Raw genomic sequence first — 23,469 nt, forward strand, 5'->3', positions numbered from 1 at the left:
CTTGGCCGCAAAACAGGAACGCAGCGTAGAATCTTCGTTACAGTTTGATTGTTTTTCAATCTACGAATATAAATCAAATCTATAGATCCTTCGTCTGTACATCGCGTAAGTTTGTTATTCCTGCTTTTCGTCTTATTTTCCGATTTCTACGAATTACTTTATTGCGTATACCAGCACCGAATGCAAATTTTGTCTCGCTTCTCCGGTCTCTTTAAAAAACATTCCCAATCGCATGTTTCTTTTTTACGTTTCCCGTGTCGACAGTACAGCTGGTCGGCTACATATTTCGGCGCGGAACGTGCCAGAAATAGACATCGGTATCCCTTGTGTCGAATACGACGCAGGGGGTGCAACGACATTTAAAACGTTCTGCATCAACCGGAGAAAACACCCTCAGTTAGTTGCAAACAGCTCGTCGACGCGGCTCGCGTTCTTTCCTGGCTTGTTACAATAGTTGTCTGTTAAGTACGCGCTCAGTACATCTGTCGATCAAACGACAATCTCAGTTTCGAGCGTGTAACGGATCATCGAGTTGATTTATCCTCTTCGTTGTAATGATGCGAATTAATCGCCGTTTAACCAATTAGGGTGATTGAACGAAGAGTCTGGGTGAACACGAGACGGTTTAACGAACCTATAAATCGCGGCCTCCTACGTGCATTTTGCAACAACTACGACCCAGGCAGGTGGAAACTAAGACCGTGAAAGATCGAGTGGAAGATCGTGAAACCAGCGTTAATCGGTAGATAAATCGGCGACGAGACGATATTATGGGTAGAAACGGAACGGGTCCGGTGATCCGGATGTCTTCTACGGACACGCACGCTGCTGGGGGCGTAGAATGTTGTTACTGCAGATGTTGCACGTGTATACACGTGGAATTTCTAAAAACTCTACCCGGTCTTTTAAAACTGGGCGAGACGGTGAGTTCGATGATTCGAGAAACGATTTTTTTATTTATATATAAAAATATTTATATATCTATATATAAAGCTCTATAGCTTCTCTATAAATATATAGATCGTCCAAAAAATTTCTTTCATTTTATAAGGAAATAATGGATGCACAACATTTTTCGTTTTTTATTATTATTTTATCGAATTACGTATGATCCATTTTGTTCTATCAAGGTAAAGATCAGAACGTTCGACAGATTAGGTTTCATGTTTGTATAAAGATGCATCGTTGTAAAAGACGTGTCTGTAAAAGAAAGACACTTTCCCTAAGACAACCTAATATTTTCTTGAAGTAAATATTTTTATTATGTATCACGAATATGTTCGCAAATAGACGACGAACTATTCGTGAACCATGTATCAGAATATAATGTACCTCAAAATATGATACGAGAAAGTGAATAAACTTGTGAATAAACTTATTACATGATATAATAGGTATAACAATAGCAACCAATCAGATACATCTGTTTTTCAGATTATCAGCGGACTGATACAAAGCTTGTTAATTAATTACGGTTTGAGATACAGTACAACGATCGGTTCAGCTTTCGAAGGATCTTTAACTACGTCTTCCGCCTGTTTCTTAACATCAGCGGTATTACTCGCCTGCTACATCGTGTCCGAGAAATCCTACAGACTGATTCGATCGTCTCTATTTGTACGTTAAACTTGTACAGCGTTATTTTTCTTTCGTAAAGAATCATCTTCCTATGAATCGTATGTGCATGCTGCGCATATTCGTGCGTATAAAACAAAGCTCTTAAACGCTATTAAACGCTTATATATCCGTAGTCTACAACTAACATAACCAGAAATGACATTTTATTCTCTTCTAGGAATTGATGTTCAACGCATTAGCATCCTTCCTGTATTTAAGCTCGGCTTCCTATTTGGCATTTTCCACGAAGCTATTTCTCCTTCCAGAATATTACATAAGGCCAGGGTTCGATGTTTATCCTGCAATGTCAGCTGCTTACGTACGTATTCTATCCTTAACAACGGTATCTGTTCGTGCGTTCATTCCTGAAATCGTTCTGGTACTTTTGTAGATGATGAGTGGTTTTGTCGGAATACTGCACGGGGCGGATGCATATTTCTCTTACACGCATTATAAGAGCGGAAGATGAATTGGAAGGGGAGCGAAATGTATAAAAACATCGCACGATTCCTGACCGAATCAAGATCCAAATACAGCGTACAATGTACAAGGTGAGTAATACGTATAATTCGAACCAAATTCTCTTTAACGTATCCGCTGCTACTGACGCATACGTTGCGTCCATTCAATTATTTAAGTAACGCAACTGTTGCATTTAATCTTCGTGTTCGAATCTGTCGCGTTTAGACCCGAATCTAGTCAAAAGTATGCCGCTCCTGCTTTTCAAAATACCCATAGATGATTCTAATCTAATCTACGAGCGAAGCAAATATACTGGAAATACAAAAATTCTTCAAGAATGGTTCTCTAAACAGTCGTATCGTAGGAGCAGCGGATTTTCTTAATCGTATTGAAACTGCTCTTCAAAAACTAATTTGTATTTTTTCATTTTACGCGCATGGTTCGTTTCAACGTCAAAACGAAATTATATAGTTGCAGAAACTATATCTACGTCAACAACCAACCGAGAAAGACCTTTATTTAAATACTTATGTTAAATTAATACGCATAGCATTCCAAAATTATGTAACGAACGAAAATATTATAAAAATATAGAAAACGAACGTTGTATTTATTTAAATCCTCCTCATTTTTAATCCTTTGTAAGTAACGTCAAAGGTAAAGATTATAAATTTCAACAATGCGAGATAATTCCTCAAGCATGAGTCAAATTATAGGAATTCCTCAAGCATCTTCTTCCGTGCATACGTTCCTTTTTTTCACTCACGTGCATTACTATGGGAAGTTTAGATTTTGGTCAAAATTTTCAAAGGAAATTTCAATTTCGATTTTTGCTAATCCCTCGCGATAAAAACTTGGAAAACATTCGCTGCGTGGATATTCTTTTCCGCGTTACCTGGACACAAAAAACGATCAAATATTAATGCTCAATGTCTGAATATCTCTACGATGCACTCCTTTACTCTACATGGGAAAGTGCACATCATATGTTGAATATTTGATACGGAGTATGCGAGTTGTATGGAAAATGTGCATACAAATTGTAGAATCTAATATGCAACTTTTTGGTTATTAGATAAGGAAAAGGATTATTGGTTTGCGAGATACATAGAACGACGTAGAATGCGAGATGTGATGGAATGTGTGGATGTGGGATGTGGGACACGAGGTTTTATTTTATACTTCGCATTCATTTTTCACACGAAGAATCCAGACAGAGAAGAGTGCAGAGCGCACATAATACACAGAAATATCTAAAATCCGGGAAGCAAACTTTTTATTATAATATTTAGAGGATTAGACGAATCTCTACGTAATTTTCATTTCTTAAGTTGCGTTCATGAAAATGTGAATTTGTATAAAAATTCGTTATCTACTTGTTAAAGTAGAATGTCGAGTACATGTCATACCGAAGTCGTACAAGATAAAGTTTAACGTTTCGTTATAAAAAACGAATCGTTGAACATCGTCAAATACGTTTCTTCAATGCTATTACAAATCTAATACGACCAGCTTCTAAGATCGACGAAGATGAACGACGATGAATAATTTCGAAGAGGACTGTACAAAGCCGTGCAGGTCGTTTCAATAATTTTCGTACCAGGTTATCCGTGGATCACAGGCACACAGTGAATGGAAGTTATACGTTGCGTCGGTCCTCACGGACTCTCCGATCGAGACCGTGAGGTTTCTCTTTCCTCTCTGCCCCACCTTTCTCTTCTCGCGATCCATGAAGCGTAGCTAGAGTCTCTCTTTCTTCTTCTTCTTCCCCCATCTCTCTATCTTCCTTTCATGTTCGCGGTTTCCGTTGCTCTCGTAGAGGCCTCACCAAGCGTATTGCTTGACTCAAGGCATGTGGTCGACAGTTTACTTCGTGATTTCGAACCGGTCGATTCATAGACGATTCCGAACGCTTCTCCGTGAACAAGGTGAAATAACAGAAGAATAGTTCGATCATTATGGGGGTACGCGTTAGGAGTATCAATGACAGTCTCAGGCTCGCGTCCTCAACGAAAGGTAATTTATTTGAAATAATAAGGATTCGCGTTTTTCTAGTTATGAGTTGTATCGTACGTGTCCTGTACATTTTGCCACATTTGCATGCCCCACAAGCCTGATAAATCGAAGTATTATTAGGAATCGATAGGAATTGATAGGAGATAATAGAAACTTGGACAGTGCTCATTATGTGTATCAGTATATTAGGGAAAGAAGGAACAAGTATATACGATAGAGCAAAGGATGTATAAATAATTAGACTGTGAATATTTATGCGCCTTTCGCAGGTGTAGAAATCTATATAATACACAGTGATGCGCAAAAGTTTTCAAGTAAATGGATCTTTCACTTTATATTCTGAGAGGAATAATTATTTTCAAGAAATTTAATTAACCTGTTATATCGCTATATAACAGGTGTTTGTTTGTTGTATTATTTTCTTTTACTTGTCGTGGCTTTATGCCCAAAGCCGGTTAAAATTCTCTTAGATCCCTTCTGGAACAAAAACTGAACAATTTGAAATACAAAGTACATATATATATGTGTGTGTGTATATAAATATACAAAATATTCAAAGTACACGTTACAGCGTTTAGGAGATGAAATAAATTTTTGTTTAGACTCCTCTTTCCTATTTATATTAAGAAAAATGTGAATTTTCGCGTAAATATTTAATCTAATTATAATTATTGGCGACACGGTGCCAATCGTATGACACGTTCAAAATGAAAAACTCGAGTCAACTGCTCGGCTTTCTTCCGTACTTTCTAAAAAATTACTCTAAACCCTACGAGAATTCATTGGCGAAACTCAACAGGTGGCACGTCGCTTCTCTTTCGTTCGCATTCTTCCACGTAAGGCAAGGGACCGTGCAAAGGGCAAAATGTAGTTAAGCGTATGCGTGTAAAAAATTGTTCCGGTTTTTCTAGTTGGATACCTCGTTCCTCTCACAGTTGTAAAGCAAAAACTAGTTAAACCACGAGATCGAACTGTATCGGTATCGATGCTTTCTCTGGGTAGCTATTTGCTTTAAATCAACGTCGATGTACAGTGATTCGCACTAATATTCCGCTGTTTCGTGGAATTCGAGGATTGTTCGAGCATCTCTGAGAAGCTAAACTGAAGCTAAAACTCAACTTGGCTTCCTGTTAATTTCTTAAATTTAATTTAATAATAATTTAATCGCCCAAGTATAAGCAATATTCCTTTATTTGGTTAAAATTCGATTCTCAAGAAACAAATATGCAGTCTATAAGTTTATTACATCGCAACAGCATGATCGATAAATAATATGAACAACAAATGACAGTAAATTCCAATGTAAAAAGCAAATGTAAAAAAAGACAGCGTTCGCAAGATATATGTTTCCACTAATTACAAAATATTTGTTTCAATAAAGAAACGATTTGTTAACTGTCATAAACGAAAGTATATGATGTAATATCATTACGAATTATCGTAAATCAACGTCCAGCTCCATTTTCTAAGATAATCAATCTCTTACGAGAGGATATTTCCATTAGATCTATGTAGGTTGACATAATAAAAAGAAAAGTTAATCGGGTTAGTAGCAGAAAAGTATGCAAATATTTGCTCGTAATAAACTCATGGATACGCTATATGTACATGTACGAGCATTGAAGATCGTGGTATTGGAGGAAGGATTGGTGCTGGTACGTACAGGTGCCGATAAAATCTCAGACTTTGTTAACTTGTCGTGATCGCACAAATTTAATAGCAGTTATACGATCAGACTATTCGTTTCGACGAAAATTATTATCACGATCGTTGTAGTACTTAACGATAATGCGCAATAAGCGAAAGCATTTCTGCGAAATACACGAAGTAAATATAAATATACCAATTACTTTCTTCATTTAAGAGTAGGTTCGTAAAATGAAACAAAGACGTAAACCGTTCCGTTTATTAATGACACGTAACTTTTTACGTATTTGCTTATCTAGAACGTTGATATCAATGCGTTTGACTATACGCCTCTTGTATTTAATCACGGGGCGTTAAACACCATTTCCATTGGGAAAATACGTCACATATTACGGTCGTAATCTCTTTAATTTAATTTATTGTAATCGATACGTCGTGAATTCAATTGTAAAATAATCTGAATATCGATTGATCTTCTTCGGTACACGTGCTTTAGTTTCACGCAGTCAGGCTGTTAAGTTCGGAGAGAAGAAAATTATGCGATAGGGATAACAACGACAAAGAGGTCTTTTCATGCCGGAGGTTTTTCACTTTTTCTCAATACGATCACGAACAAACAACATATTTGTCATAAACGAGTTGTCGTTTCGAAACTATAGGAAGTAAATTTCTTTCGTAATTTTGCTACCTGGCAAATTTACGTATCTGTGTAAACGATTATTTCGTCGATCATCAGTGCTTTCTTATTATGCAGTTTTATCGCAAAATAAATTCCAAATTTAATTTATACACTCCAGAATTCTTCGACGTGATACCTTCCAATGTCTTCTACTATTCTATCCGAAATGTACATCGAACGTGATCGAATGCGTTTCAAATTTCGATATACTTGCTCATCGATCTTTTTACATGATTTTCAAATGATATATATTCATTATTCTACAAGAAAATAAGAAATATTTCTTTGGCCATTAGTTTCTCATTAAATTGTTATTATATTTGCTTTTGTATGTTTCATATTTCTCACTAATTTGTTATCACATTTCTTCGTATATGTCTTACTCATGCTGTTGTTATAAGTTCGAATAAGTGGTAGCAAACACGCGATAATGATATCTTTGGAATAGTTTTAACATGAGATTCCCCTATGGAAGTTGTCTGGCTGGGTTTCAATGGACAGTCCCGACCCTTCCATTTACTGCAGTCGTCGAATGTGATCAGGGTGGCGTACGTGCCCGAAAAGACGTCATGCACGAGTTCTTCCCAGGAACGGAAGGCGCACGGTGACGTCAATCGCGTCGAATCATTAAATCTCTTATCCTCGTTTGCTATGTCCAAATGCGCATCTATCGCGTGAAAATCAAATACATCGACAATGCTTGTTCATACGCGTGTGTTGCAACGATCGAACCTCGCGGTACTGTTGTTCGGTCGTTGACCGGAAATTTATGTAACTCGAGCAATTATCACCAGGTAGGCACGAAATGGTCTGTAAACTTTTTGAGCGATTCCTTTCCAGGTAGAAGATTCTTTTAATTCTCTTAGGTTCCACTAATTCACACGGATACATACGCAGTTCGCCTTCCGTTCATTGAAAAGAATATAATGCTTGATATCTTCCATCTGAGAATAAATTCTTAAAACTCCAGAAGACTGTTTTATACCAACAAGGAGATGGCATATATACATCAACAGCTTCTCGTTGCAGAATATAATTAGAGATGGATAACGCAACCATCTCGAATACCATCGGCTAATGAATTATTCGAGATAACGTTCAGGAACGTATTTTGTGTTTCAGGAGAAGTGTCGTGGTCAACGACAGAGGAGCCTTTTACTCCCGAAGAAGAGGACGCGATAGTAACACTGGTGGTAGTCGTGATCGGTATCATAGTAGCTATAGTGGTGCTGTTTTCAATGGGAATTTTCATCGATTGCAGACACCAGTACGTAAAAGTATCGAATATCGTTTCTTCTTTAACATTGTTTCGGCATAAGGTAGCGTTACTTGAGAAGACATTATGTAAAACAAATTAATAAAATAAACAACGAACAACTTAGGGATAAAGTAATATACGCGCACTGAATTATTACGAAGCTGTTATTATACGAAGATTATAAAATTAAGAATATTCGTATCTGTCGGATAAATTTCCTACCTTTTTGACGAGTACAAGTTATATCCTCGTAGAAATCGAGGTGGCAGCGGATGAGCCGTGTAAGGCGTATTTCACTGTTTATCGCGTCACTAACGACGAGAAAAGTGGTCTATTTTCAAATGTAGATCGCTTAAGAATTGTTTATTACCGAATCTGCGAATTACAGGACAGATCGCTTATACAACGACGAGCAAAATTATCGGCGCAAACCAAATTTTAGATCCGAATAGGAGCTTGCAGCTTCTTACGCACGTGGTCTTTATGATAATCGTTTGAAATAATAAATAATCTTGCAGGATCGTTAAGCAGCTGCGTAATAAAACTATATAAAAAATATACATATACAAGGAATTAGTTTTGGCGAAAAGTTTCGATTAACTTAAAATTGTTACGGTAATGTCTTTGTAATAAATAATCTAGGAACGGTATCAGAACCGCCGTAGAAATTCTAATTAAACAAAAATTTCCTACTTCGTTACAAAGAATTATTCCGGATGAAGGCTCATAACTGTTTTAGGAAGTAAAATCGATGTTATAACTGTTTCCAACGCCTGCTTTCTATACTTTGCGAAAAATCGAATAAAACGTGCTCTGTTTCAGCAATTCACGCACAAGTTGACAAAATAAGCTGGTCTGTGCTAATATTTTTTTTCATCGTTATATATATACGTACACCTTGACCCAAATATTTTACCTACTCAAATAACCCTACGTCGTCTTATTACCAAGCTGCGCGGATATTTACGTAAATTCATATTTTTACGAATGTAGGAATAGCTTATTAGAAAAAAGTGAACCCCAGGTGGAAGATTACTTTTCCTACCGAATAGCATAGAAAACTTTATACTTTCAGACATTTCGCGTATTCTTCTATATCCCGCGCATATTTGCATTTTCAAATTTCCTCACGAACGAACAAGAATTCGGTGTACCTGTCGGCAAAATAAAGCAACGACCGATTATTTCATTCCGTTGCAGAAAGAAGAACGTTTTAAAGAAGAAGAAACTGAAATTGAAGATGCCACCGTTATCTCGAACGAGGAAGAGCCAAAAGGAGGACGCGAAATCTTTAGCAGCGGATATGTGCCCGACCGGTGCCAGTGACGCTGACTTAAGAACGCACGATGCCATAGTCTGACACTTTTTGCGATACGTCCATCTCCAACGCGAATGAGAGCCACTGGTAATCTTCATGGAACTTCGTCGTCAGATCGGGAGCAAGCGATTTTCAGGATAATGGCAGGTAACAATTATCAAAAATGGACGAAAAGAAATTTCGCGATACACAAGGACGACGTCAGTGTTCGCATTGATTAAACGTGGATGGAGCGGGCTTATCGTGCTTGGAGTGGGACGCGAGAAAATTTTGCAAACGGTGTATAGCAATCGAAGAAGTTCATTGATCATTCGACGTCATCCGCATAACTGTGATTTACATATTTCTATTTATCTTTCGATCGCATCGATCTCTTATCGTGGCTGCTCTGCAAAGCTTTTCCTCGCGAGGAGGAAACGTAAGAAGAAATTTCTCAAAGAACTGTGAAGCCGATGATACATTATACGTAGAATCTCAGTGATTGCTCGAATTATTAAATACTATTCGTTCTATCGTCTAATCTTGGGATCGAAGATACGAAAAATGCGAATTCGAACCTGTGCGAAGGTATGTGCAGTGGCTCACGAAAGTATTCGAGCACTAACAGACATCTTTTACTAATATAATATCACGTGCGTTATATGAAACATTTTGAAATTTCATTGGCGTCGTAATGATACTCTGCTATCATGATTATATCGATCAAGTTTGAAATAAATCTGAAAGTATGTATAAAAATTACGAGATATTTTATACAAGTATATGTTTGACAGAGTTCACAGAGATTGACATTAATTTAAGCAGACAAATGTCTATTATAATGATAAGTCTAAATATTTAATTGGTTCTTTTCAACTCTTATTATATATTTAAGACTATTCATTAAGACTATTTATATTAATTTTTAAACAAACATATGTTTGCGGTAAATATCTTGACGATTGATATGATCTAGTTTGATATAATCATGACGATTGTGATTCATTAGACTGATAATAAAATTTCAAAATCACTAATATAATACATACGATATAATCATGGAAGTCTTTCTAGGATAAGCTTTAAAACAATTTTGCAAATCACTATGAACATATTTTACCACGAATCGAATCAAACAGAGTTGAATAAAATTGTATCGAATACGAATATTTATACTCGTGCACTATCGTCAAGCGCTCTCCTAAGGTCTAGTCATTCGTTCGGCCTTTTAACAACACAGTAATTTTGTCAATGCTTCGTAAATCGATCAGTGATTAAGAAATTCGTCGGAAATATCGACGTTAATCACGAATACATTCCTTTATCAAATAATTGTACGATACCTGTTTACGCCAGAGTACTCAATAAAAATTGTACATTACTTTTAGACCAGTTATCTATTTATACGCATATTACGTGTACATACAGAAGGATAAATGTATATAAATCTATTGTCAAAAATAAATGATTTTATTATCTTGCACTTGTGTGGTCAGGCACATATACAATGATACAAGGACACATTGGAAATCGTGTGATGTAAAACTTCATTGTCTTCGTAAAAGTCTTACGTAGAGATAAACTTTTATCAAAACGCATTCTTATCGAATTACACCAACGTTTAATAAAAAGACATTGCTCGCTTATCATGTAATCTGAATGAACATGTATAACGGTTTGTTATTTCGAGTCAACGAAAGCATATATATATATATATATATATATATATATATATATATATATATATCATCCGAATCGGTATCTATCAAAATATAAAAATATTGGTTGATAATAAAACCGTATTATGCGAATCACAGTCTAATTGAAAATGCGATTGGCATCGTCTTGTTTGTTTTTTCCAGGTTCCTGCGTTATTGCTTATATTTCTAAGACCGAATCGATCTTGACCTATTAAATCAACTTTGCTTTTCGCCCTGGAATGCGTCACCACATACGACCAAGGACCATTGCCAAAAGAGCCATTCGAACGTAGACACCATTTTCAGCTTGCCGGAAGTAAGCGGCACGTGGGTCCGTGTCAAATTCTGTACTGATTTCGTTCACTCGTGGCAAGGGATGCATCACTACCATCTTCCTCTTCGCGCGAGACATCAATTGCGGAGTTATCACGAAATGACCGCAAACCTGTAAAAATAAGAGCATTTAGATACACGAACGTTTAATAACTTAGCGAGCGTGACACGACGTTTCGTTTTGTTTGAAAATAATGCCTCTAAAGCCCCGTACAGATTAATTCAGTAAGTAACTTATTTATTGCTACCTGAATTATTCCTCTAAATCTCTATTCTTATCCTCGTTAATCGAACGTCTTGCATTTTTATTATGTTTATGATTAGATACTAGAATCGTGTTACTGGAATTTGAAAGACTCGAATTTAATTAAGTTTACTAATCCGAACGATACTTCGTGATTTCTAATGCTCTGGCGAGATACACAAATCTTACGGCTAAAGGAATATCTCTTTGTGCAAGAAACTTAATCTTATGAACGCTCTATTATCTTTCTCTTCTTTAAGTAACAACTAATAAGTTTATCTTGATAACAAGGCCTTGATCGAGGTCGCATTTAATAATCGAACTGTCTTGCAAGATGAATCATAGATACAGAACAGGGATCGCTGTAGATGTACTGTAGGTGAAACTGCAGTTGGAAGATTAACGCGGTATCACGGTTTGCATGTTTCAATAGTGGACATTTTATGTAATGCTCGTTTCCGACCAATTATTTTACCTGCCTTTTATATAATTGCTACACAGAAACTAGTCTAAGCTAAGTAGCTCTCGGTTTCGAGTTAGCGCGAGCGTCTCTGATTTATCGTATCCAATCAAACCATGTAAAAGGCAACTAGTGTCAGGATTACAAATTCTTCCTCGACAACTCACATATCCCTAGAAATCCTTTCGAGTAGTATGGGATATGTGGAGAAACTAAGCTTTCACGGAAACAAGGCAACAGGTGTGAATGTAGGACACCTGAATCCAACCTTCCAATACCGAATCCCACGCTGATTTCGTGTGTTGGACTTTCATCTAGCGACCTTTTTAGTTAAAACTTTCATTACGTGATTACTTACTTTATTATACTCTTCTTGCGTGGCGAAACGTTCTCTCTGAATGCGTGTCATGTAAAGGACATCCGTGTCGGGAAGAGCGTCCTCAAGGGTGCTGAATTGTTCCTGCGTTATTCCGCGTTCGTACACGTACTTCATCACGTGGTCAGGCATACCAAGGCCAGGAGGGCACACGTAACGAAGTTCAACATTGTACAAAGTTAACAATCTGTAACACGAAGCGAGTGTTGGAAGGTTATCGCTGATTGGAACGTAAATCGAATGGATTAATAATAGATTCGTAAAATTTACGCGCGACGTCTCACCTTGATAGCGAATGGACTGTTCTACCATGTTTCAAATCGCCCACCATAGTGATCGTTAAGCCATTCACAGTACCGATCTCGTCTCTTATCGTAAAAATATCGAGTAACGCTTGAGTTGGGTGTTCCCCAACACCGTCGCCGGCGTTCAGTAAAGGTTTTCTGCAGTGTTGCGCAGCTCTCTGAATACGAAACATTTATAACAATAAGCGCATTTATTTCCAAATAACTTAAGCCGAAGGAGACTGAAATAATTTAAGTTCGAATAGAATACGTGGAAAATAGAAGATTAACTTACCGAAACGGCGCCAGGTTCAGGATGTCGAAGAACCACTACGTCCGCGTAGCCTGCCATCACCGCTACCGAATCTGTAACAAATCATCGTGTCAAACTCATCGTAGAACGAGCTCCAACCTTCGCTCTTTATCACACGTGATCGCAAACCTTCCAAACTTTCTCCTTTCTTTACCGACGACGTTGAACCATCCATATATATCACTCGACCTCCGAGTCGTTCCATCGCAGACGCGAAGCTGCAAGATGTTCTCGTACTCGCTTCGTAGAAGATGGACGCCATCACCTTTCCCTGTGCAGAACCGATAATCAACGTAAAATTATCGTCAAAGCGATGGGACGAATTAGGCTCGATGCAGACGAGCGTGTTTTGTCGCACGTCCGTTTCATACACGTTTCAGCAATCCATCGTATTATGTAGGGAGATACTTTATCATTCGTTGAATTACACGCGGGAGAATCGATATCTATTCGCAATCTTAGGTATACATGATCGATACATCTGGCCAAGAACGATGTTTTGTCGCTGTATGAACATTGTATGATGTATGAACATCCCTGTACAGTAAGAGTTCTGTCACGCGTATCGCGATACGCATAGAATGAATACCGAATGCTCATCATCGTCTGTTAGAGTGTTAATGTCCATACATTGTTTGCACATCACTAGACTGCGGATTTTTATGCATTTACGCGAGATTCGAAAGCGTAAACACGCATAGAATGTATATGATATGTAAAAATATACAAGATATCGAAAGTATGGTATACGAAGAATATTTAGCGATTGAAATAAATTTTTGTTTAGATTCTATTTCTTGAATTATCGGACAAAAAATATGAAGTATAAACATCCGCACAATCGGCTCATCATGGTATCGCATGAAACCATTCAGCATTGAGAATGTTACGTACGATTCGATAAGATCTATTAGGATTGCTAAGTTGCTCAGATAACGTATGAAAATATCTCTTTTCTTCTCTAATATTATTGATTTTCCTACTCTCCTTTTTCTATAGTAACTCTTTTATCTAGAAACCAAACAGATAAAGCTTCGACCTTGTTCGCTTGCGTTTCACATTTAAGAAGATATTATTTAAAAAATCACTTGACTGCATAGGATCTTAGTTTCGAAATTACGCGTGCGTTCTTACCCGTAGAATATGATCCAAATGTCGTTCTTTCCTAACAGCACCGCGAAGAATTTCCGCATAATTGAAAATGTCTTTCAGCAATTCTTTGTTGAAGATGTCCACGGTCAAGATATTATGTCCAATTATATTGTGGCTAATGTGAGCAGAGGAAATCGTCGATATAGAAGTCAGTAAAAGATTCGGATTACTGTCGCTCTTGTATTTCGTCGCGTTGCTAATAGGAAGCGGCGAGATGGTGCGTTGTTGAACCGTTTGAAGCTTCGTGTGCTCGCGGGAATCTACGTCCACGGCAAAGTGAACGTTCGACACCTTGTGCGACATCGGTTGCAACAGATGTGCGTATGATTCTGAAACGAAAAATGAAGAAATCGTTTGAAATTTCGCTACAGAACAAAGTAATCTGTACCGTTCGTCGCTCGGAAGATAGCATTTATAACAATATGCCCACTCTTAGCCATTAAAGCAAAGAATAATGCTTCGTTCGCTTCAACATATCTTAGAAAATGAAAACAACTCTAGATAGGACGTTTTAACTAAGCAGAGTAGAGCATTCTTTTCAAAAGCGTTTTTCCAGGCGATGCATAATACTTCCATCGAAACGAATTTCCATACCATTTTGTTCTTCTTCCGACATGTCCGTTATCATCCGTTCGTTGTACTTTTCGTAATTAGGCGACAAGAGCCCATCCAACGCCGAATTAGGTCGACTGTGAGATATTACATCAACGACCGGAGCGTTCATAATCGTTTGCGCTTTCATCTTCGCTTGCATCTCTCTGATATCTTGGCCAAAACCAGGATTCACCAGAACTTGGCCTTCGACGTAGGCGACTTCTCCACGAAGCACTACGCGATGAACCGATCCACGAACTTTCATCCCTGCGAAAGGTGTCCATTTTGATTTGCTGAAAGGCATCGCTTCCGGTATCACCCATTCGTCGTCAAGGTCGACTTCGATGTAAGTATTCGGCTGATCCGGCAGATTGAAGATCCTCTTTGGATTTTTATACAGTTTGTCTACCATATCCTGAAAAGATTCTTTCTTACGCTCGGTATCGATCGACAAAGATTATAACAAATTTCCCCCAACAAGATACGAATACCTTTTATCTCGTAATAATGGAACATTAAAAAAGAATGTGTTTATACGATATTGCGTAGCCCGATAGAGATCTCGAGTTATTATCGTAAAGCTTTTAAGATGGATTTCCATTACCTCTATTGTTAATTTCCCTTCGTGAACTGCAGTGAGCAAAAGCGGAAGCATCGTCTCGAGTCCAGGAAAACCGGGTGGCGGTTTCTCACCCGATTTCTCTTGCGCGGTATGCGGGGCTTTAATATGAAAAACGCGCTATTAACAAAACTATTTCTTCGAATAGAACCTCTTCAAAATATCGCACATCTAATATGTACAAGTAATCTCCACGTAATTTAACTCACTTTTCCAATAATTAATCGACTTTGTAATCCGACACTTATAAGAATTATCAGTCACTAGATCAAAAGATTTTTAGAACGAAGCTTTTTCGTTTACAGATTCATCGAAGACCACTTATGCGTTAAGAAATTCTCTCGGTGAAACGGATGACTTAAATTTGCGTTACAAATTTCATTTTTTTTTCAATAGAATAGTAAGACAATATCAGAGAAGACGCTAATAAAATAAAACAAACCATGATCTGTTGCGAAACAATCGATTATATCCAAATTGTCCCACAGAGCTTGTTGATCTTCTTTGGTCCCCAACAATGGCCTCACCTGACCTCGACCAGCACCTATGCGCCCAAGATCTTCCTCGCATAGGAATAAGTGATGAGGACACACTTCGCAAGTAACAGCCATTCCCTGATAAAAATATGTATACGGAAAATGTAATTAAGAAACGGTATAAAAATTGTCCCGATAATCATCACAGTAATGTCTTACACCTTCGGATCGTTTGATGTTTGTATAGTTACAAAATTGTCCTCTATCTTGAAATTCGCATATTTTTTTTACTGATTTCTATCTCTTTCTGACAGATCTCGATAATGATAATGGCAGTCATGACATATTATTTTTGATATGTAGAGATAATAAGTAAGTTGGTAAAAATAGCTTACTTTTTCCTTAGCTGCGCGTATTATTTGAATCTCTTCCTTCCGAGCTACATGACACACGTGAATCGGTCTGTTATGCAAACCAGCCAATAAAAGAACCGCAGCTGTTGTTTGGCCCTCGGCATGAACGCAAAGGGGATATTTCTTTGTCCAATTTTGGAAATGCTGAAATCAACGAAACTCTGGATAACTGAAGAATCGTATCTAAATCTAAAAGTAGAGAATCTCTGCTCGTATAATTTTTCATACGAATCCGATCCACGAGACTTACCTTAACCCACACCGTGAGATCGGTCAATCGAAGAGTCGTGAACGTCTCATTAAGATACATTTTAAGACCAGCTGCTAGTGGAGCCAATTCGCCTGTTATATCGTGATTATCGGACGAGGCACCAACGTAAATCGCATAGTCGCATCTGGCGTTCAAAACTGCACGCTGCCAGACAAAAAGAATACACGCGTTCCATTCGTATTAAATTTATGAGATTTCTAGAGGAAGTACATCACTCTGATTAATATTCATAAAAGATATAACTTAGAAAAAACAAAGCTGGCACCCCGCTGGGGGTAGCCACCCACATGCTATATTTATTTTTATTTTATTTTTTTTTTTTCACCAATAAGATATAACACTTTACCAAATGTCCATAAGGACAAATTGTAAAAAAACCAAGATAAAATAATAATAAAAAAAAAACAAACTCTGATTAATATCGAAAACAATACATTTGCAACTATGGGGCGCGTTTTGCAGCATTTCCTATTTTTCCGTTTCTTTCTATTAATGGAAATTAATGAAATATTATAAGTATAACAAACTATTCTCGATAACGTAAAATTCGTAGAATACGTAGTGCAAAATATACCTTCAAGATTTGAAAAAGTCGGACACGTACGTCCGAGTACTTGGCTGTAGCTAGGTCAAAGAACAGAATTTCAATAAAAATATAAGATAAGTTTTGCGATAACATTCTCCTCTAATCTGTTTCCTTATAGCATATTTATTCTTACAACCTCGTCAGTGCTTCGATATCTGATAAATCGACTTTTGACATAATATTGCATATATATAAAAATTCCAGGAAACTGAAAGGAAAAAAAAGGATTTGGATTTTTTTTAATCGTCAGAGTGGTGTATTCCCTTGGCGCGGAGAGGAAGTCGATATTATTTTCTTACTTCTTTGGCCAGGGCAAAGGATTGATGATCGATCACAGCAGGATTTGTGTTAGGCATCGCCAAGATCATCGTGATACCACCAGCAAGAGCAGCGGCGGTACAAGAAGCAAAATCTTCTTTGTAAACAGCGCCAGGATCGCGTGTGTGTACGTGAATGTCGATTAAACCAGGAAGTTTAATCATCGTACGCGATGACATGCAATCCGTATGAGTCTTCATACGAGGCGCACGTCCACCGAGCATTCTCATAGCCTACGCAATAGAAGAAGCAACGTTCATTGTTACGTCAGTTGTCGATGACTGTATCATTATATCGTTGTACAAGCATTCATAAATATTCAGAAATAATCGTGAATTTTTAATAATCTGACTACGGATATTTATGCAAATTCATATTTTTATGAATATAATTAACACTAAAATGGACTGGAATAAAGTATTCTTTTTTTTTTTTGTTTATTGTTTTTCACGATTCCAGAGAAACACAGCCTATCATAGTGCAATGAGTAGCTACTTTAAGTAAAACTATAAGATTATGAGATTTAGATAAGCAGTAGTGAAAAGATATTCGAAGAAATTATCGATAATTGTTATTTGAATACTTTTGCGAGTCACGCGTATTTCAATTTCTATTGTTCAATTCATATATAACAACACCGTGACAGAAATATTGTTACAGATATAAAATTTAAACGTGTACGTATCTGTTTGAATCAAACATCAAGAATATTTTTCAAATTTCGCTAATCCATATGATTTGTTTGATATCATGACTACAGCTATTCGGCGATAAGACACAGAATGTGTTAAAAATGAGTTCTAAGAGATTTAAGAACTGATAACACTGAACGAATGGAGTGAAGCTAACATAGGGTCTAATACAAATGTTTTTATAATCAACTTTTATTATTTACGAGCATTTTATATGGTTACGATATTCCAATTTTTATATTTCGATTCTTTTTTATATCGTTATAAATACATCTGTAACTGAATCAAATCTCCTTAAATTCTATTTCCACGTTTGTACATATTTATAAAAATATATTTGCATAAATGTATTATAAATTCGTTGTTTAAAAGAGAATCGAGGATTGTCGTTTTTATACAAAAAAAGCTTATTTAGTCAGCGATATATTCGTTATTTCGTCTTGCGACTCACTGCAAATGAATTATCGCATGAAAGTGTTTGTCCTTTTATTAAACGATTTCAATCTATGTATCAAATCCAGTTACAAGGGAAGGATACTGAAAATTTCTACTTACCTCGACGAGTAATTTCGCGCACTTAACATCTGTAATCAAAGGAACGGAATAGTCGACAGCGAGTCTTCTGGTTCTGTAACCATGCGTCATAAAATTGGAAACACGACGCACCCCGCCGTTTCTCATTGGCAAATTAATGACGAGATCGAATTGTTTCTTCGAAAGGAAATCAGCCAAGTGTCGAAGTTCACTGGGGCTGGAATCTTCATTGACAGTGATATTCTCGAAAGTCCATTGAACAGGTTCCACCTATTTTTTAAAAACATTTACTGGTTCCTTTATTCAGTCGGATATTGTTTTCTTGCAAACTTTTTTTTCCCAATAAATGCTGCTTATCGCATTCTTGAGATAGGTATTTTAACGTATCTATGCGACAATAAACTTAAATTACATACTACGAGTTACACCGAATTTCTGAAACGATATCGAATTGTGATAAACGAGTATTACATCAGAGTTAGAAATGTATATACTTCAGTGAGAATTTAAGCACATATATCAATCTGAAAAATATATGGTATCCACTGTTTAAGATTGACGAATATATTTAATACAATCTATCAGAATTCATTCGCAATTATTCCGACCGGCACTTTATCCGGCATTAAGATTAGATATATCAACCTTCCTCTTAGTATATTTTTATCTATGACACTTATTGGATTATATATAATAAAACGTTTTTATTAAAATATCTTGTATTTTGGAATAATACGAATCATTCGACTGATTTTTCATATACAACTACCCCTCATAGTAATTAGGACACGTGTAAGTTACGTTTACTGAAAAACTCTAGAAAACTTTTGTCGTATTTCATCGTAATATAAATTTTATGCATACGTGTGTTACATACGTTGTAATAAATATAGACACAGGAGAAATTTTGCATAATTTTGGTTACTTCCAGTAATTAGGAAATAAATGTAGCGAAAAATGTTCACTAACGTGTAGCTCTCCTTGATTAAACTCTCCTATTTTAGCATTTTTCTCGATATACACGTTGAAGTATTTCAAAATTCCCCTATCTTTTACAAGTTGTTACGGAAGATGGCAAAATAGTTGAAATTGAATGTAAAAAAGGAACAACGATTAGAAGAGAAGACCTACAAAGGTTCATTTTTCTTCGGTTTCGAGGACGATGATCGTTTGGAAATTGTGAGAAAACACGAACGATCCAAGATCACGATATGTTTGTTTCGACTTGTTAACACCCTTGGTCTTTGAAATGTTGAAAAATCATTCTCCAATCATAGCACGCTTATGATATAAGAAAGTCGTGACATTGTTGGTAGAAAACCCGTTCGCGTTCAGCTTGTCGATAGCCGATAGCGAGCGATTAAACCTATTCTGTTGTCTGTTGATAACGATAGCTAAGTATTTATCGGCAGTGGTACCTCACGATTGGATTATTGTCTCATCGACGAGTGAATACGTGTTCTTTACGGGCTTATATGCGTCATGACCGCGGACGTTGATTCTCCGTTAAAGTGTCAGAATCAACGAATAACGTTTTGTCGTCGGGCAAGGTGACGGAAGGAAGTTTCTAGTTACAATAAACGATCGTTTTAGAGAGTAATTTCTGTGAGAATTAAAAATGGGGAATTCTAGTCAGAAGATGAGACGGAAAGGAAAGGGGAAAGGAAACAGGAAGCGTGGCAGCAACGACAACTTTCAAAGTAGCGAGAACTCGACTACGAAAAGCGAGGAATACAACGATCCGGAATTGATCATTTTGAGGAGATCTATCGAAAGGAATCCAGAGATGTTCGTATTGAACAATCTCATGATGTGCGTCCAATTCTTTGGAAATTACGAAGAGTAAGATATCATTTTAAGGTTCGCGTACTAATTGTGTTACGCTACCGTTCTCAAGTATCTGGACAACGGCAGCAATTAGCAACTTTATCCAGCTGTTGCTCTCTTATTTATACTAATCGACGTTAATTATCGTTTCCATCGATGTCCGCTACCTGTATACGATCGACTCGAGACAAAATCACAAGTGGAAACGAAGGAGCTCGTTACGGAACCGGAAGTTAAGCTCACCGAGACGCGTGCGTGCAGTGTATGAAACGTGGATGTGCGTTGTTTCACATATTTTTGCTATTTTATGAATAGTAGCAAAACTTAACAGAAATGGTTTTACACTGGTCGCCGCCATGAAGCGTACAGCAAACGATATTTTTTCGCGTGCGTCTGTCTCACACGACACATCGCAAACAGCAAGCTTTAGATTCACAGCACGATAGGAATAATATTTTAAAAAATGACCAATCTTTTGACTTATTACCGAATGAAGATTGATCGATTGATTAAACAACCAATTAAATAACTCGCTGATACAATTAAATATAATTCTTCTGTGACGTAATTAAAGCTGTTTTTGTAAGAATTACATAACACAGAGAATATTCTGTTTAAAAAAAAAAAAAAAAAAAATGGGAACGTTCGCACACCTGGAGAAGTGTTCCTGTTACGAACCCTTCAAATATACTAAAGGGTTTTATTTAAGAGAAAGCATATTTTATACATTATTAACATTATCGTTTATATGTACGTTTTGCACAACGTAAATCGCAAAGCCGGAAGGCAAGAGCAAATAAAGATACGTAAAAGATACATTTTACATATTCGCAATAATGCAGAAAGTGTACAGATACTCGCGAACAGTAGCGTATATGTTGAAAAAGTATTCTTCCGAATAATCGAACAAATAAGCGAATCTTTAGTTCTCGATCGGTGGCACGATTACGACAAACTCGATAACTTTAACTGGTGATAATACGATTTTATCAGTGGTTAAGCAGAAAATAAAATCTTATACATAGTGATGTTTTTCAGAGAAATCAAGCACGTAAAGGAAACTATGGCATCTTCGCGCGAAATGGAAATGAACAAACGTTTGCCTCCTCAAAAGCACGTGCTGCTTCCGGACATTCTTCAGGAACACATCGCTCGTCACCTCGGTTTCACTTCAATGCGACAATCCTTTAGACCAACCATCGAACCTTTGCAGCCGGTACGAATTTACACGGTTCACGATAACATTGATATCACGGAAGAAGGTTATCAGTCACACTATAGTAATGTGAACGATACAACTGTATATAACATATTGTTGAAACCAACGAACCAAGAAGGTAGGTGACGATACGTGGCGTAGTCTGGTTATAAAGTAAAATACTCGAGGGGTAAGCAAATTGCGTTTACATTGTCGCAGGTTACGTGCAACTGCAGGTTCTCGACAAGTTTATAGCGTCGAGAAAAGCAACGAGAGAAGACGACGTGGACCTAACGTCGATAGCAGAGAACGACGACGAGCTATACAGCGATGGTAGCATTTACGGTCCAAAATCTCGATCAAATTTATCTGTCCACTCGGTCAATTCTAGCAAATCTAAACTAGAGATGCCTAAAAACTCTAATTTCAAGCATACGAGATCTTTGCCTAATCTGTGTGACGAGGAAGTCGAGAATGGAAGCTTTTTACATTCCAATCGTAATAGGAAAATTACAGAGGAGCCTGATTACGACAACGGGTCCTCCGATGCGGAAGAAAGAAAACGTTCGAACAAAAGACCACAGACGAAGGAGGAATTACAGAACCGAGGGAGTCGTCGATGGGAGAAACAAATGCCGCGACAAAAGTTCCAAGGACCTAACAATCAAGATCCCACGAGCAGCAACAGTTCTGGATATCGATCCGACAATTATGCATATAGCAGCGATAGCAGTTGCAATCCGAGTAGGAACTCCAAATTCTCTCAGAGCTCTAGCTACGACGAGCTGGACGAATATTGGATAACGAGCGGAGAGTTTCCGCGTCGTTGTTTCAAGAAAGTCACGTATACGGCCGATGGGAATCTCTACAATCCGAAAACAGAGAAGATGCAGAAGCTGGATCATAAACAACAAAGAATTAAAATGGCCTTGAGCCGGTACAACTATAATTTGTTTTATATAAGCAGCACTGAGTTTATGAAACACTTTATGAAAGTGTTTGTACATCGGTTGGGAGAGTCGTTGAATTTTGATCAGGAATCCGTGGACGATACCAGACGAGAAGGGTGCGTGCTCTATTGTGACAAAATCATGATCGGTAAAACCTTGAAGCACAGTAAAGTGGAACAATACGAGATCATCCCTGCAATTTGGTTAGAGTGGCCTATCTGCGCTCAAGAATGGCTGGAGAGGACACGACACACCTGGCCAAATAACAACGACGTGGAGAAGGTTAAAGACTTTGGATGCTACGTCGTTCCAGAAGGCTTCGTGCCGAGGAATGGAAATAGCAATCTCATCGAGGATCTGCAATGGCAGCTCACGTTCCCGGCAGCCGAAAGATACCTTGAAACCTGCATGACACAGGCCCAAGTACAAGTGTATTTGATCGCTCTGATGCTTCACAAGACTTTCCTCAGACCTATTTTTGATACTATGTTCGGTCTAACCACTGCTCACATCAGGCACAAATTATTCTGGATGATCGAAGAGAACGCTAACCCGTCGAAATGGCCAGATAGTAGATTGGGAGAGTGTTTGTTAATGTTTCTGAATTCTCTGTATTACAGCATTAGTCAAAACGAACCTAATCTTAGCGATTACTTCATCAGAAGTAGGAATCTCTTTCAAAGTATACCCTGTAATCATTTGCTGCACACGCAGAAGCAATTGAAACGTATCACAGAGAATCCGATAATGTACATTTTTCATGCAATGGAGAATATTCGATACAGTAACGATTTCTTCCCGCGGTTGGACTACGAGATGTTACTGAAGATATTGACGGCTGACACGTTGACGTTGGTTAATCCGAAACTGACACAACACGTTCCGAATTCGATGTATCAAACGTACGAAGATCGTACCGAGCAAAATGAAAGATACGATATGAAAGGCTTTTGGGACACGGTGAAGAAACAGGGACACAAACCATCCGTCAAGTTGGTCACTAATAGGTCGTTAATTGTCCCTCGCAAGGCCACCGACTCTATCATCGAAATCGCTGTAAGACCTATTTTATGATAAGCTGTTTCTATCGACGCTTTTATCTAAAAGAATCGTCATCGAATACACGTATTCTATTTCGACGACGTACGTAACT

The 23,469-nt window shown here is 37.5% G+C and overlaps 3 protein-coding genes across 6 annotated transcripts in view; 2 read left to right on the forward strand and 1 right to left on the reverse strand.

Annotated features, from left to right (window-relative positions):
• LOC132911526 (uncharacterized) lies at positions 1-10,459 on the forward strand. 3 transcript variants are annotated; one of them, XR_009659020.1, is made up of 5 exons: positions 1-923; positions 1,435-1,617; positions 1,796-1,936; positions 2,009-2,168; positions 7,544-7,681. XR_009659020.1 is itself a non-coding variant. In XM_060968229.1 (3 exons), the coding sequence occupies exons 1-3, from the start codon at positions 4,038-4,040 to the stop codon at positions 9,037-9,039; spliced, it is 363 nt and encodes a 120-aa protein (XP_060824212.1). In that variant the 5' UTR covers positions 3,789-4,037; the 3' UTR covers positions 9,040-10,459. The 3 variants fall into 3 exon arrangements, 1 of the variants encoding a protein (XP_060824212.1); XR_009659019.1 differs by lacking the exon at positions 7,544-7,681 and adding an exon at positions 2,551-2,681 and having other exon boundaries at positions 2-923; XM_060968229.1 differs by lacking the exons at positions 1-923; positions 1,435-1,617; positions 1,796-1,936; positions 2,009-2,168 and adding exons at positions 3,789-4,095; positions 8,880-10,459 and having other exon boundaries at positions 7,544-7,688.
• The window catches only part of LOC132911482 (CAD protein), a 22,973-nt gene continuing 9,927 nt past the window's right edge, over positions 10,424-23,469 (reverse strand). Inside the window, exons 14-26 of one of the 2 annotated variants that reach the window (XM_060968135.1) lie at positions 18,363-18,611; positions 17,097-17,348; positions 16,191-16,355; positions 15,923-16,084; positions 15,494-15,665; positions 15,037-15,152; positions 14,433-14,847; positions 13,821-14,167; positions 12,816-12,957; positions 12,669-12,739; positions 12,374-12,552; positions 12,072-12,276; positions 10,424-11,121 (exon numbers count right to left, since the gene is read on the reverse strand). In XM_060968135.1, coding sequence (XP_060824118.1) covers positions 10,921-11,121; positions 12,072-12,276; positions 12,374-12,552; positions 12,669-12,739; positions 12,816-12,957; positions 13,821-14,167; positions 14,433-14,847; positions 15,037-15,152; positions 15,494-15,665; positions 15,923-16,084; positions 16,191-16,355; positions 17,097-17,348; positions 18,363-18,611 — 2,676 coding nt within the window. In that variant the 3' untranslated portion in view covers positions 10,424-10,920. Of the gene's footprint in view, positions 11,122-12,071; positions 12,277-12,373; positions 12,553-12,668; positions 12,740-12,815; positions 12,958-13,820; positions 14,168-14,226; positions 14,316-14,432; positions 14,848-15,036; positions 15,153-15,493; positions 15,666-15,922; positions 16,085-16,190; positions 16,356-17,096; positions 17,349-18,362; positions 18,612-23,469 lie in introns of those variants that run through there. The other variant, XR_009659012.1, reaches the window with a different exon arrangement.
• The window catches only part of LOC132911493 (uncharacterized), a 4,910-nt gene continuing 1,167 nt past the window's right edge, over positions 19,727-23,469 (forward strand). Inside the window, exons 1-3 of the mRNA XM_060968153.1 lie at positions 19,727-20,183; positions 21,207-21,505; positions 21,586-23,372. Coding sequence (XP_060824136.1) covers positions 19,960-20,183; positions 21,207-21,505; positions 21,586-23,372 — 2,310 coding nt within the window. The 5' untranslated portion in view covers positions 19,727-19,959. The remainder of the gene's footprint in view (positions 20,184-21,206; positions 21,506-21,585; positions 23,373-23,469) is intronic.

The sequence above is a fragment of the Bombus pascuorum genome, chromosome 10, assembly GCF_905332965.1.
Source record: "Bombus pascuorum chromosome 10, iyBomPasc1.1, whole genome shotgun sequence".
NCBI lineage: Eukaryota > Metazoa > Arthropoda > Insecta > Hymenoptera > Apidae > Bombus > Bombus pascuorum.

Excerpts from the sequence above, each read along its gene's own strand:
- LOC132911526 (XM_060968229.1), top strand. The coding sequence starts at position 4,038 with ATGGGGGTACGCGTTAGGAGTATCAATGACAGTCTCAGGCTCGCGTCC. Across the intron at positions 4,096-7,543 it reads GCTCGCGTCCTCAACGAAAG|GAGAAGTGTCGTGGTCAACG; the intron begins GTAATTTATTTG and ends TTTGTGTTTCAG. Across the intron at positions 7,689-8,879 it reads TTCATCGATTGCAGACACCA|AAAGAAGAACGTTTTAAAGA; the intron begins GTACGTAAAAGT and ends ATTCCGTTGCAG.